General features: G+C 40.6%; 1 protein-coding gene across 3 annotated transcripts in view; it reads left to right on the top strand.

The window, feature by feature from the left end:
- The first annotated feature begins 4,135 nt into the window (after positions 1 to 4,135).
- The window catches only part of VSIG4 (V-set and immunoglobulin domain containing 4), a 29,377-nt gene continuing 17,323 nt past the window's right edge, over positions 4,136 to 16,189 (top strand). The window contains exons 1-3 of one of the 3 annotated variants that reach the window (XM_065900084.1): positions 4,136 to 4,315; positions 10,034 to 10,390; positions 11,158 to 11,439. In XM_065900084.1, coding sequence (XP_065756156.1) covers positions 4,261 to 4,315; positions 10,034 to 10,390; positions 11,158 to 11,439 — 694 coding nt within the window. In that variant the 5' untranslated portion in view covers positions 4,136 to 4,260. The remainder of the gene's footprint in view (positions 4,316 to 10,033; positions 10,391 to 11,157; positions 11,440 to 16,189) is intronic. The other 2 variants (XM_065900083.1, XM_065900085.1) reach the window with 2 other exon arrangements.

Genomic DNA, 16,189 nt, shown 5'->3' with positions numbered 1-16,189 from the left:
TGCCAGGTATACTCCCTCCTCAGGATCTTTCCACTTGCAGTCCTCCTTTCCTGGAATTATCTTTCCCAGATATCGGCCAAACCTGCTGTTTAACTTCATTCAAGCCTCTATTCAAATGTTACTTCCTCCAAGAGTACATGCCACCTTATTACTCTGTTTAATTTTCTATCATTGCCATAACAAATTATCATGATTTTAGTAGCTTAAAACACCACAAGTTTACTACCTCACAGTTCTAGTGGTCAGAAGTCTGCCAGGGATATTCCTGAACTAAAATCAAGATGTGAGCAGAGCTGCATTCCTTTTTGAAGGCTTTGAAAGGGAATAATCCATTTCTTTGTCCTTCTTAGCTTCTAGAGGCCACCCACATTCATTGGCTTATGGCTCTCCTCCTCCATCTTCAAAGCCAGCAATGTTGCACCTATCTGCACCTTTTTTTCATAGTAAGATTTTCCTATAACTCTGACTCTTCTGCCTCCCTCTCTTCCACTTTTAAGGATCCTTGTGATTACACTGACATCACCTGGATAATCCAAAATATTCTCTCTGTTAAAGTCAGTTAACCAGTAACCTTAGTTCCATCTGCAAATTTAATCCTCCTTTGCCATGTAAACTAACATATTTACAAACTTTGGGAATTAGCATATAGACATTTTTGGGGGTCCAGTATTCTTCCTACCATACTCACTGTCCCACAGCACTGCTTCATTTTAACTTCATGGTACTCATCACCGCCTGATGCAGTATATACAACACACGTATTTATTTATTACATGCATGTAATCAAAACAATCAAATAGTTCTATGATGCTTGTTAAAACATTCTTCTCTCCTCAGAGACAAATATTATCAACGCTTTTAACTGATTTTGGGGAGCTTTGACTCCATAACTCTAAATAACATGCTTATATTGCTACTCCTTCTTCTATCTTATATAGAAGATGAGAATCTAGATCTCATTTGTTCCCCTGTATCCATTCACTCCAGTCCTGCACACATAAACTCATGCATATTTCCTGTCTTCCCATTATCTCAATACATTCAAATATAATTTTATTGGTAAGAGTAAGATTCAGTGTTTATGATGCTGAGATTTCGTGCCTGAGCCATATCATATATAACGTTTCATTTCCATATTTATTTGTTTGGTTGTTTGTTTAATAGATACTTTCCACTAGAAAATAAGCTCCATGTCTGTTTAGTTCAGCACTATATCCCCAGTACCTAGAACAGTGTCAGGAATGTAAAGGTAAATAATATGCATTTGTTCATTACCCATCTTATCTGGAATTCCTTCCCCATTCTCTTTGCCTAGACAGTGTTAACCAAATCTCAGGTCCCAGCCCACATTCCAGCTCCTCTCAGAAGTTTTCTTAGACCAATGAAGTTCATGGGATTTGTTACCACCTCTGTATTCCCATTGTACAAATAAGTTTCTGTCATTCCCTTATCCCTTAGTATGTGAGGCCTGTTATTGTTAGTTTACTTTTAAATACATTTCCCCCTTTTTAAATGTTTCTTTGGGTTAATGTTTGTATGTGTGTATCTGTGTGTTTACATGCTTATATGCATGTACTGTCTGCTTGTGTTCTGCTTGGATAAATGGATCTGTGTTTCAATCCTTGTTTTTGTGTCCATGTGCATGTCTGTGTATATTTGCATGTCTGTATGACTGTTTTGTGTGTCTGTGTATCTCTGCATGTACATTTCATGTATTGTGTGTCAATGTGCTAATATTTTATGCCTATGGTCATTATATATACATATGTATAACTATGTGTCCATATGTATCTATGCATCTATGTTTATATATGATATTTGTGGGTTTATGGGTTTGTGTGTATGCATGTTCTTGAGCAGGATTTGTGTGGATTTCCTTTTTGCACCACTGATTCCTTCCAGCTCACCCAAACCCAAGGTGTACATTCACACTGTGCTTAACAATTTGGATCTTGTCTAGGTAGCTCTATACAGGTAACTGATTTCACTATTCTGGGCCTCAGTCTCATTTGTAAAATGGTGATTTATTCAATTCCTTTATCAAAAAATATTTACTGAGTATCTATTATATGTTAGTCGCTGTTCTAGGCACTGGGTATATAGCAGTGAACATGACTTCATAGTGCTTACATTCTAGAGTGGAAGACAGAAAACAAACAAATAAACCAGTAAAAATGCAACATGCCAAGTGATTTCTACAAAGAAAAAGAATAACAGCATAAGAGGGAATAGAGTGATAAAAGAGACACAAGAGTAAGTACAATAATATCAATACCTACCTGAGTGACTGTAAATGCCAAATGAAATAATCTGCACTAAGTGCTTAGTACAGTGTCTGGAAGAGCAAATGATTAAGAAATAGTAGCTGTCATTGTTATACTTGTTATTGTATGTATATTATAGTTTGATTTTTAAAGATCAGGAAAGATACAAATATCAAGGCTAACAGTGCTCATGTCACAATTGGGGAAGCTGAGGTGCAAAGAGATTTAACTTGTCTAAAGTCTCAGAATGAAATAGATGCAGAGCCCGGCCTGTCTCTGGGCTTCCTAATTTCACCTTCAATGTTCTTCTTGATCAACAGTTACTGAGCCCACTGCAGGACTGGAAGTCTTCCCCAGAGAAATTCTGTGCATGCTCTCGAGGATATTTCTTTATCTTCAGATCCAGGAGATCCTAACAAGAGGCAAGAGGCAGTTCAAAAATAAAATCACCAGGCCAGACAGAAATTGACACCAGTCCAAGGGGGCATGGGCTTCCAGCTCTTCGTCAGGAAAGACTGTATAGGTGAAGAGGTGTGTGTGTGTGTGAGAGTGTGTGTGTTTGTATGTGAATGGTGGTAGTGTGGTAGTGTGGTAGGAGAGTTCTCCAAAGTTCAGAGTTCCCTGAGTGAGGACCCTATGGGAATGAATGACTAGAAGTTCCAGTGAGGTAGACTGAATGAAGTAACCAAAAATCAAGGGACAAATAGACAAGTGGGATTGAAACTGGGAGGCAGAGGGGCTTGACAGAATTCCTTGTGATAATGGCAGGGCCTGAAAATCTGAAGTCTCCTCTTAGCCCTTGAACAACTCCAAATCATCTGTATGTAAACATGCTTTGACAAGCATGTGGAGGAGATAATGTCTCTCTTTGGAGTCCCACTCCCCCTCTCTTTAAAGCTAATGCCTCCCCAACCAAGGTCTCTCTATCCCTCTAATCAAAAAGAAAGCTAAATTCAGATGTTACCCACACTTCAGTATGAATTTGTTGGATGTATTTTTCTTTTGGAAGTGTTTATATTTTCAAATATTAGTGGATTGTTGTCAGTGTCAAACTTGGAGGTAGACTTCTGGTGGACTTACAGTCACTCTTGGGCCTGTGAAAAGAAGTAATTAAGCTTCCCATAAGGCTTAATATCACTCTCTCACAGATCAGGGGTATGTACCAATTGAAAGCCACTGAAAACATCAACCTAATAGAGCGCACCACTCAGGTCAATTGGCAAGTACATTGGATGCTAGACTTAACTTTCCCACAAAATAAATAAATAATAGATTCCTTGTGAGCAGTAATGGGAACTAATGTGTACCCTTACCACTAAAGAGGCAGAGCTATTGGAGAAAGTAATTCAAAGAGCTTTCCCTATATGAGATATGGGGGTATATTCCCTCATAACCGTCTTACTCATGGGCTTACAAATTATTTAAGCATTGGTGTATAAAAATGTCTTTCATAAACTTAATCTCTGTATTCTGAGGCCCATAGGCACCCACCTCCAACACTCTTTATTTGCATACACTGAACAGACGGGGTTAACTGTATAACTGCTGAATATTGCATAGGCCAGCAAAGTTGATCTTTTCTACTTGGGCCCACCAGAAAGGAAAACACTCCCATACTGAAGGGAGCAGACTCATCCCAAAACTCATTCCTCAACCTCATCTTGTTGAGGAAACACAAGTAAACACAGCTTGAGAGATCAAAGACCAGAAGCCCCTATTGGCTCCAGGGAAAGTCAAGTCAATAGTCTTAGCAGGGGGAGGAATTGCTTCACTCACACTTAAACCTCCAACCCCAGGCAGGGGAGGGAAGGGTGTTCTCATGTGACTTGTGCTGAAATAGGGAAGGAAGGGGAATTTGAGATGGGACTGGGAGTCCGAGCGAGAGATATAGGGAAGAAAAGGAAGTGAGCAGGCACAGACACTGGCAGCCATCAGGAGTTCAAGTCTTTTTGACAGCAGGAGGCTGGAAGAAAGGACAGAAGTGGTTCTGGCTGTGATGGAGCTCTTACTGGGCCTACTGCTCCTGCACCACCTATTGGTGGTCACCTATGGTAAGGTAGCAAAAGGGGTCTGGCTGCTACTGCTGGCACAGGCAAAAAGCTGGGGGTTGGGGAGAGGCGGGATTGAACGCCTACTGAGGAAAGCCTACTCCTGCTGACTAGGTGAGTGTTCTCAGCCAATGCTCCCAGCTTTCTCAGCTTTTGGCAGAAAAAAGGGAGGAGGTTGAAATCTATTGAAGAAGCTAGGAGATAATTTTGGGTAGAAATTGGAAAGGATCCTCTCTCGGAAAACATCCACATGATTTTCTAGTACCTGTCATATCTCAGGGGCATTAAAAATGTGCCCAATGCCACCCAAATCCCTCCCCAATCTGTTGCCCTTCATCTGAAATTCTACCACTATACCTTTACCCCCATGCTACCAGGTTTTGATCCTTGTTAAGGGATACAACCCCCAAAAGAAGTAATGTTGTCAGGAGCTAGATGGGACCTTAGAAGTAACTTAGATCCACATTTCACTGTTATGAACAGGTGTTCAGAATATTTGTTCACATTCTTGCAGTGACTGAGAATTCACTATTTGTCCAGACCATCTAAAAAGGCAGCTTCAACTGTTAGAAAGTTCTTCCTTGTGTTGAACTAAATCAAATTCCCTGTGGTTTCCATCCAAACACCGCAGCCTTGTTTCTTGGAGACACAGATAATATATCTTCTCCCTCTATGCTGTGACAACTCTTTAGAGTCCTGAGGACAGAAACCATGTCCCTTTGATTCATCTCTTCTCGAAGCTAAACAGCCTTATCTCCTTCAACTGTTCTTCACAGAACTTGATTTCTTACCACTTCCTGGGTTATCTCATTTCCCTGTGGACATAGTCCAGTTTGTCTGGGCTATTTGTGGGGGCTTAATGCTGGACACATACCCCAAAAGAGGATTGACTATCCCATAGTAGCATTATTTTGTGGGGTCTTACTCCATCCTCATTTATACCCCTGAAAATTGAAATAGCCTTTTTAGGAAACTGAGCCTGATAATAGCTAAGTGAAATCCAGGATAGGGTAAAAGATTCTTTGATGCACCCCTGTTTATTCCATATCCTTAGAGGGAGAGACTAGATGAGTGTTAACTTGGTGCCCTTTGTGTGGTTAGAAAGAACCCAGCTTTCCATAACTGACTCAGATTAAACCACCTTGTCCTGGGGCTCTGTGACCCATTAAATTCTAGAACCTCAAAGTTAGAAAAGGAACACTGAGTTAAGTCACCCAAGAAGGAAAATAATTTGCTCCAGGGCACAGAGCATTAGCAGCAGAGTTAATGTTCCTAAAAATTACCGTTCTTTCTACAACTACAATATTTTCACTATCTAACATGTTTTAGAGTGCACCACTCTACCTTCTCCAAATCTGTTGATTTGAGCTGGGAATTAAAGAGGCAGGACTGGAGCTCAGAGGAACATTTTGTAAATGTTAAATTTAAATCACGTGTGTATGTGTGTGAGTGCATGTTCCCTCCACAGCCTGTGAGGGTCCTTTAGACCTGGAAGCAGGTCTTCCATTTGCATGGAGGGTCTTACACCACAGACCTGAGACTGTGGACAAACTCAACAGCCGATAACGCTTTCTGTCTCCCTTCATCTCAGTATCCCCAACCCATCTATATAGTTAGATCAGCTTGGCTGGCCTTAGAAGATCCTGTCAGCTGGACAAATCTGTAGGACTGTGGCTTAACTTCTAAAAAGCCTCTAGATCTAAGACATATGTTGAAATAATCACAATAAAAATAAGTCCTAATATTTGCATTTTATAAAAACTATAAACATTTTATAAATACCTATTATCTTAGCTAATCTTCTTTTGAGGAAGCATCCCAAGAGGAGGAGAGAGGCCAAACACAGAGGTGCAGGGTCATTGGAAGATCTCACCATCTTTGTTTGATAATGGGAGAAGGAAAATTCAAGATGGAATCCATAATGGATCTCATAAAAAGGGCCACATACCCCAAACTAGGCCTTTTCTTGATTTAGTATCATCACACAGACCACAGAACGTTGATTTTCAAAGTCCAGGTCCCAGGACCAGAGTGGGCCTCAGTAATATGCGTTCTTTCTCAAGCCAAAACTTTTTTCAACAAAGCCCTTTGAGTACATGCTCAGTCCTTTTCTTTCTTCTGAGGGGATGCAATATTTGCAGGAAATTCAATCCTTTCATGAGGGAGGAGAGCTAAGCTCTGAAGTTCTGGGAAAGGTTTCTCAGGAAGCAGCTGGCAGATGGGGGAATTATTTTTCAGGCAGTCAGGAGGATATTATCTAGCCCTAGGATAACACCCATTAAACCATGTCAAATAGGCCCAGATAAGGAGTTGCTGGTTTCTGTTGTAGCTGGTGGATTAATCAGTTAAAAAAGTAAAAAGGCAGTGTAGGAGCTGAAAGACTTCATTCTAGGCCTCCAGGCCAAGCTCTGCTCGTGCTCTCTGTGTGACTTTGAGTAAGCATCTTTCTCTCTCTGGGCCTCAGCTTGTCCACATGTACCATGAGGGAGTGTGACTAAGTGGTTTCTAAAAGCCCTTTGAGCTATGCCATACTGAAAGTCTCCAAATTCTCTCCTGCCTGATACTTCAAACCCTGTTGTACCAAGTACCTCACCATTTGGTGGTCTGCATAGATCCATAATGGGCAGAGCATCCCCCTAATAGTTGGGACTTTCCTGAAATAGATTTTCCTCTACCCAATCTTCCAGGAAAGTCAGGAGTATTGTTGAATTTGGCCAACATTTCACATTGGCTGCCAAGCCAGTCCTGTCACTAAAGTGTCCTCTCTGGTTTCCTTATAACCCAGGGATGACCTATTACCTACCCATAACTTGGTAGGTCCCAGCAAAATGGAAAGGCAAACTCCTTACTTTCTCATGTATTAACTTCTCCTTCAGGTCATTATTAAAGCAGACAATGACCCAATCTAATGAATCTGTCCACCCTGAGTAAGACATATTGAGGATTTCTAGGATAAGAAGAATCAATACAAATATGTGAAGTTTCTCTTGAGGCATGGGACAGGACTAGCATTTATCCCACACCTACTGAATGCCAGCCACTATGCTAGGTGCTTTCACACTTATGAGCTCATTTTATCATCATAATAACACTCCATGGAAGGTTTACTATTACCTCTATTTTGCTGATAATGACCTAAAACTCAGTCAGGCTTAGCAATTTACCCAAGGTCACACAGAGAGATATATGGTAAGGCAGACCTTAAACTTAGATTGGTGTTATTCTTCTTACTACATCATGCCGTCCTTCACTGTCCTCCTGATCTCACTAGGTGCAGTGCTCCTACTCAGTGTTTCTCTAGGCTCTTTGTGCACCAGAGGAAGAGTTGGAAGGTAAAAACCTATGCTATTGAAGTTACCTTCATTTTGGAGGTCAGGGTACATGAGGAATGGTACATTGTCCTCTTTCTTGTGATACCCTGTGCCTACCATACACTGTCTCTTCATGCTACTGATGAAACAGGAAGAATAAGAGGAGAGAAGAACAAGAAGAAAAAGGAGGAGTAACAGGAGCAAGATGGAATAATGGGTGAAAGGAATAAAGGAGAAGGGAAGGAAAAGAGTAAAAGGGGGAAAATATGCCATTCTTGGATGTCTTGTTACTAACTATGCCCCACTCTCCTATTCTGGGATGGAGAAGTGAAGCCTGACCCACTTCTAGAAGTAAGACTGGGAAATTGGGAGTGGCTGCCCATATTTTTGACAGACCAGAGTGAGCTATGTGAGAATCTCCAGCAAGTTTCCAGAGAGAGTAATGCAAGACAGGCCTTGCAGCCCCGCTATGTCAAAGGGAAAACATATATATTCACAGACAGGCATTTTTGGCTGCTCCAGCTGTCCTCACAACAAAATGCTGTTTTGTTGCCCTAGAAGGAAGGGAAGTATGAGGATACTTTTCAGAGTTGGAGAAGGATATTTGGGAGGGCTGGAGTAAGATTAAACTGAAAGGGTCAAATAGTTTTCAAGGGGCTTAAGGCTGGTATGCTTGTGCTTACAGGTGAGCAAAAATATATATGGGCATGTGTGCTCATGACGATGATAAGCTGTATCTGCATGCATATGGAGGCAGGAACTGTCAATAGCACAGTGGAACCCACTACCTGGTGAAAGCTCACCACCAGCTAGAACATGTAATTATTTAATTTATGCTTTCATTAAGTCTATTAGCACTGAACCATCTAAGATTGGAAGAGACCTTAAAGAATAATGCTGTTCAAGACCTAAACAAAGCTCAGAACTTGCCCTAGACAGCTTAGTCCATCATGGACAGCTCTGATTAATTACAAAATTCATTTTTAGGGAAAACCAAAATCTGCCTGTATTGTGCTCCCATTTGTGGATCTGAGTTTTTCTCTCTGCCCTGTTTGAAACTCTCCAGATAGAATGTGGTGGACCTAGCAACATGGACCCATGTTTATTTATTATTGTTTATTCAAGGCTTTTATCTTGGCCAAAATATGCTGGTTATGTACTAGAGTCCCAGGTGAGGGCACAGGCCAAAGGCTAAACTTTAGTAACCCCATTGATAGAAGCCCTGGTACTTGGCAATACATTATGGGAGCTAGCCCCCACCCCAACTTCCATCTGCTTGACTGAAGCCTGGGAATACTAGGCTATATAAAAAGTTTTTATTCATCAATAGCTTGCACTTTGAAACAACCTCTCCTGAGAGAGATATAAAGACATATCTAAATACAATCTCTCACTCCTGACCCCAGTTAAATAAAACACAAAATCCTCAAGATATTAGCTTATGGATGGATATTGCTGATGGAAGGTGGTGGCTCTCTCAACACCCACAAATTCCCCCCCCTTAGTTTCCTTTCCCAGCAAGCCAAGAATTAATCACCCTTTGGTCCTACCATCATTCCTACCACAGCCAGGTCTAGGATTATACTCAGAACTTTTTCCCCTCCAGACCTTTTCATCTCCATTCCTCCTCAGCATGAAATTTTCCAATGTACCTTTGCTGACAACTCAGAGAAACCAATAGGGAAATAAACAAAGAAAGGATAGAAATCAGAAGAAAAAAGTCAAGCTTACAAATTACAGGTTTAACACTTAACAATAACTAAAGATTTTGTTAAACAGGAATGCATCTCACACAAGTTTCCACCCTCAAAATTGTCCTTTGTCTGCCTCTTTCCTCCCTTCCAGAAAAGAGCTTTAGTCTAAGGACCCAATCTGAGCCTTTCTGAAGGAGCAATGGGGAATTAGTGGGGCAGATAGCCCTTTCCTTCTGAGCCTTGAAGCCACCACATTTATCCAGGTACATAATTACATACAGTAAAATAGCCCAGACCCAACTGCTCAGCATTTGCTTCCACACTTCTTTTGCAAAATGTTGAAAGACGTATCTTTCATGGATTTACAGAACGTTAGTTTGTAGAATCGTTAGAGATCATTCCATTCAGATTCTCTACATTATATACAAAGAAAATGGGTCCTCCATGGTGAAAGGTGACTTACCCAGGGTCACCTCACAGCAAGGCAGTGACAGGGAAAGGACTTGAAACTCACAAGAGCTAAACAACCTTAAGGGCTTTCCTTCTAAGGACTGGTTCTGATTGATGGGAGGGCTGGCGGAGAACAAAAGGGCATGGGAAATCTGAAAGTATGAGTTAAGGCTGTGCTTCTCAAAAGCCTCTCTGCCATTGCCATCTTAGCCCCCAGGTGGGTGTGCCATCTGTGTCTGCTTCCTTCTTCTGTTCCCCCTCTTCAGGCCATCCCATCCTGAAAGTGCCTGAGAGTGTGACAGGGCCTTGGAAAGGGGATGTAAATATTCCCTGCACCTATGGTCCTCTGCAAGGCTATACACAAGTCTTGGTAAAGTGGCTGGTACAACGTGGCTCAGACCCAGTCACCATCTTTTTACGTGACTCTTCTGGAGACCATATCCAGCAAGCAAAATACCGGGGCCGCCTGCATGTAAACCACAAGGTTCCAGGAGATGTGTCCCTCCAACTGAATACCCTGGAGATGGATGACCGGAGCCACTACACATGTGAAGTCACTTGGCAGACCCCTAATGGCAACCAAGTCGTGAGAGATAAGATCATTGAACTCCGTGTCCAGAAACGTGAGTCACTGTGGGTGTTAGGAAAGTACTGGTAAGCAAAAACCTGATAGAGGACTGTAATCCTAGAAAACACTGAGAAACCCAGAGACCTCTGTTTACATTTACATAGTCTCTCTTCAGTTATATGTGCTAATCAGAGGAAGTGGACAGGCAGAGCATCCTCAGTGATATCACTCTCGTGGCAGAATTTAAATGTTGGGAAGGCTTTCTGGCCTTCAAATCTCTACCACTTCAAGTGTCCCAGAAATTCCTGCATCGATAGCCTGATTGCTTCCTTGGACTCTGAGTCTTAAAATCCATAAAAATGAGTATATCTGATCAGGATATTGGAGAGTGGATAGATGCTGGCAGAGAAACTCTGGGAAAAGGGATGCATGGATTAGTCAAGATAAACTTAACTGACTTGACAATTTTACAGAGTTCTGACCCCTGGTAATCCCAAACTGCATATAATCCAAAAACTCTACTTGAGCAAAACAACAACAACAAAGCCTGTTTGTTGTTGTTGTTGTTGTTTTTAGTCAGTTGATTGTTTTAACTCCAGATAACCCAAATCCCCAGATAATACAAAATGGTACCTAATCTTCCAAAAGGAAGTTATTTTTATTTAAGTTGTCCTATTCCCTTTTTCCTCCCCATGTCAGGAGTCCCTTTTAGTTCCCTTTGCAGATATATTCATACCCCTAGACTCAGCAGGGATGACTCAGCCTTGTGTTCCCATACCCTTGTAACTTCTCAGAGCCTCCTCTCTTGTCTTCCCTTTGCAGTTTCTGTTTCCAAACCCACAGTGACGACTGGCAGTGGCTATGGCTTCATGGTACCCCAGGGAATGAGGATTAGCCTTCAATGCCAGGCTTGGGGTTCTCCTCCCATCAGTTATGTGTGGTACAAGGAACAGACTAACAACCAAGAACCCATCAAAGTAGGAGTCTTGAGTACCTTACTCTTCAAGCCTGCAGTGGTGACAGACTCAGGCTCCTATTTCTGTACTGCCAAGGGCCGGTTAGGCTCTGAGCAGCACAGTGACACTGTGAAGTTTGTAGTCAAAGGTGAGCAATTCTCTTTCCTGGTAAGCATTTCAATGGACTACCTTGTTCCAGAGATACGTCAGTATATGCCTTTATTCCAGAGAAGAGAGGTTGGGGCAGGGTGGGAAGGGAGTCCTGGGTTGTTCAATCACAAAGAAAAAATTCTGGACTGGGGACAATAGGGGTGCAGACAATGCCTGTCATGTTGTAGGTTAAGTAGATGAAAATGGTAAAGGGAAAAGTGACATTTACTAGGTACATTTATTTGCCAGATACAATGCACAAGAAGTCGGCACATGTTTTCTCATTGAATCCCACAAATATCTCATGAGATACCCTTATTTTACAGAAAAGGAAACTAAAAGTCAGGAAGGGAAACCTACTTGTCCAGGGGCTCAGAGCTTGGAAGTTCAAGGCAGTATTTGTACTCAGATTTCATGCTCTTTCCACTATGTCTGATTGCCTCTCATGGTGGAACCTATATCAGCTCCTGGGCACCCTTTGGGATACTTTTTGTTTGTTTGTTTTTGTTGTGCTTTGTTTGGTGTGTTTTTTGTTGTTATTTTGTTGGTTGATTATGTTTGGTTTTGCTTTATGAAATAAAGCCCAGATCTCTGCATAGTTTCTTTAAATCCCCCCCCACTCTTTTTTCCTAAAGCCAAATGCAAGTTCTGGTTGAAGTCTCGATGAAGATTGACTATGCTTAATCAAGGTCAGATTATTTATTAAAGAATTATTTGGGAATACTACAAACTGTTTACATAAAGATTGTAGGCTGGGATTTAAGTGATCAGCTCAGCAGTGATATGTCCAAATGAGTCTTGTTAACTTTCAAGAAATCTCTTTGGAAGGAAAGATACTTATTTCAATAAGGTTTCTATTTCCCAAAACATGTTGAGTACTAACTGCCTTTAGGAGATTATCCTCAGAGCCACCTGAAAATTATTATCCTCTGAGGCCAACTCTGTATAACAAAAGTGAACAAACTGTCTCCTTCCACTTGGGTTAGGAGACCGATGTTGGTTTGAGACTCCTGTTTTGCCTGCAAGGATTTGTTTCCCAAAATTGAATTGTAATGAGGATGTGTGCTGTAGGATTTGGTCTGTTAGCTTAGGTGGGAATAACGGCAGTCTCATTCTGAGAGAATTATATGGACACTGGCCCAGTTCTCTGAGAGTCGATAATCTGGTCAAGCAGAGAGAGCAAAACATGGGCAGAAAGTCCAAGAATGTGTACTTCATAAAGGGACAAGTTGAACATTCTCACCTTTCTGAGTTTGTTTCTAGTCCTTCTGGGGAGGATCTTGCTCACAACCAATCAGCCTGTCTATTCCTTATCTAGTCCATGTTCACAGGTCACAGAGCTGTTAGGCAGTGCTCACAATTGAGCTCTCTGACAGATAAGGAAATTGAGGCTCAGAGAAGTTACACCCTTCCCTGTTCTCTAAGCCAAGCTACTATCTCTTGGCTTCCTCTACCTGCCTCTTTTGCACCTCAATCTGGTCCCATGAGTCTGGTCACTTGTTTCATCTCTGTCCTACATAGCTCTCAGCTCCTCATCCATCCCCTCACCCTCTGTGATGTTCCTTAATTCTGGAAAAAGCACAGAGGTGCATTGGTGCCACTTTAGTTTCATGCTCTGTGACATCAACTGCCTGTCCCCGTGCTGTATGCCAATCAATTTGCTCATCTATGTTCCATTCCTTATAACAGCTATTCAGAATACTTTCTGCCTTATCTCATGTCCCCAGTCCTGCTCCCAGAAGATGAGGTCACCTTCTCCTTCTTTGAGAAGACCCAGACCCCTGCCCTCAGATGTAAATTCTATCAACCACCCTCTCTACTTTGACATTTCCCTGCCCATTCTCTCTTGGCTCAGAGTAAGATGTGTCTTTCTTCTCTCCACAGTAAACCTTCTACCTCAGCTCTTTACCTCAACTACTCCAACTCCCTGCTTCACCCATTATCCTCTACATAAGCCTAAAATGTATGTATGTACGTGTGTGTGTATGTATATATGTATAATATATGTATAATGTAAGCCTAATATACATATATATGTAAATAACATACATATATATGTTATTTTAAAAAACGTTTTCGGGCTTCCCTGGTGGCACAGTGGTTGAGAGTCCACCTGACGATGCAGGGGACACAGGATCGTGCCCCGGTCCGGGAAGATCCCACATGCTGCGGAGCGGCTGGGCCCGTGAGCCATGGCTGCTGAGCCTGTGCTTCCGGAGCCTGTGCTCCGCAATGGGAGAGGCCACAACAGTGAGAGGCCCGCGTTCCGCAAAAAAATTAAAAATAAAAAAAGAATAAAAAATAAACGTTTTCTTCATCTGCCACACCACCTCTCTCCTATGGCCACTACCAACCTATTAAAAAAGGTAGTTTTCACTGGCTGTCTCTCCCTATTTAGCACAACATAACTTTGTAAACTGGAGTCATCACTTCCAAATCTCCAAAACCCAAGATATCTTTATTCACATCTTTGCTCCTTTGTCATAAATTAATTGTCCATATAAGTGTGAGTTTATTTATGGGCTCTCAATTTTGTTCCATTGATCTGTGTGTCTGTCTTTGTGCCAGCAACATACTCTTTTGATTACTACAGCTTTGTAGTATAGTTTGAAATCAGGGACTGTGATGCCTCCAGCTTTGTTCTTCCTCAAGATTGTTTTAGGTTATTCTGCATTTTTTGTGGTTCCACACAAATTTTAGAATTATTTGTTTTAGTTCTGGGAAATATGCCATTGGAATTGGGACAAGGATTGCATCAAATCTGTAGATTGTTTTGGATAGTATAGACATTTTAACAATACTACTTCTTCCAATCAATAAAAATGGGATATCTCTCCAATTATTTATGTCTTCAATTTCTTTCATCAGTGTCTTACAGTTTTCAGTGTACAGGTCTTTCACCATCTTGGTTAAATTTATTCCTAAGTATTTTACATTTTTGATATAACTATAAATTGGATTATTTTCTTCATTTATCTTTCTGATAGTTCATTATTAGTATGTAGAAATGCCACAAATTTCTGTATATTGATTTTGTGTCCTGTTATTTTACTGAATTCATTTATTAGTTTTAAAAGACTTTTGGTGGTCTTTAGGTTTGTCTTTATATAGTATCATGTCTATCTTCAAATAGTGAAAATTTTACTTCTTCCATTCCAATTTGGGAGGCTTTTATTCTAAAATTATTTTCTTAAATTTAATTTTGGATTGTTCATTGCTAGCATACAGAAATACAACAGATATTTGTATATTGAACTTATATCCTGCAATCTTGCTAAACTCATTTATTAGCTCTAATCATTGTTTTGCGGATTCATTTTTTTTATATAAAACATTGAAAACCAGGCCCCTAGATAAACACTTTGGTTTCTTGTTTATAGGAGGCATAATTTCTTTACATATATATATATATATATATATATATATATATATATATATATATATATATTTATATATTTATTTACATACATTACATCTTTCTTGGAGTATAATTGCTTTACAATGGTGTGTTGGTTTCTGCTTTATAACAAAGTGAATAAGTTATACATATACATACGTTCCCATATCTCTTGCATCTCCCTCCCTCCCACCCTCCCTATCCCACCCCTCCAGGCGGTCACAAAGCACCGAGTTGATCTCCCTGTGATATGCGGCTGCTTCCCACTAGTTATCTACCTTACGTTTGGCAGTGTATATATGTCCATGCCTCTCTCTCACTTTGTCACAGCTTACTCTTCCCCCTCCCCATATCCTCAAGTCCATTCTCTAGTAGGACTGTGTCTTTATTCCTGTCTTACCCCAAGGTTCTTCATGATATTATTTTTTCTTAAATTCCATATATATGTGTTAGCATACGGTACTTGTCTTTCTCGTTCTGACTTACTTTACTCTGTATGACAGACTCGAGGTCTATCCACCTCATTACAAATAGCTCAATTTCGTTTCATTTTATGGCTGAGTAATATTCCATTGTATATATATGCCACATTTTCTTTATCCATTCATCCGATGATGGACCATTAGGTTGCTTCCACCTCCTGGCTATTGTAAATAGAGCTGCAATGAACATTTTGGTACATGACTCTTTTTGAATTATGGTTTATTCAGGGTATGTGCTCAGTAGTGGGATTGCTGGGTCATATGGCAGTTCTATTTGTAGTTTTTTAAGGAACATCCATACTGTTCTCCATAGTGGCTATAACAATTCACATTCCCACCAGCAGTGCAAGAGTGTTCCCTTTTCTCCACACCCTCTCCAGAATTTATTGTTTCTAGATATTTTGATGATGGCCATTCTGACTTGTGTGAGATGATATTTCATTGTAGTTTTGATTTGCATTTCTCTAATGATTAATGATGTTGACCATTCGTTCATGTTTTTGTTGGCAGTCTGTATATCTTCTTTGGAGAAATGTCTATTTAGGTCTTCTGCCCACTTTTGGATTGGGTTGCTTGTTTTTTTGTTATTGAGCTGTATGAGCTGCTTATAAATTTTGGAAATTAATCCTTTGTCAGTTGCTTCATTAGCAAATATTTTCTCCCATTCTGAGGGTTGTCTTTTGGTCTTGTTTAAGGTTTCCTTTGCTTTGCAAAAGCTTTGAAGTTTCATTAGGTCCCATTTGTTTATTTTTGTTTGTATTTCCATTTCTCTAAGAGGTGGGTCAAAAAGGATCTTGCTGTGATTTATGTCATAGAGTGTTCTGCCTATGTTTTCCTCTAAGAGTTTGATAGTTTCTGGCCTTACATTT

This window comes from Phocoena phocoena, chromosome X (genome assembly GCF_963924675.1).
Source record: "Phocoena phocoena chromosome X, mPhoPho1.1, whole genome shotgun sequence".
Classification (NCBI taxonomy): Eukaryota; Metazoa; Chordata; class Mammalia; order Artiodactyla; family Phocoenidae; genus Phocoena; species Phocoena phocoena.
The sequence above is the reverse complement of the archived record's forward strand: the minus strand, read 5'-3'. Positions and strand labels throughout refer to the sequence as shown.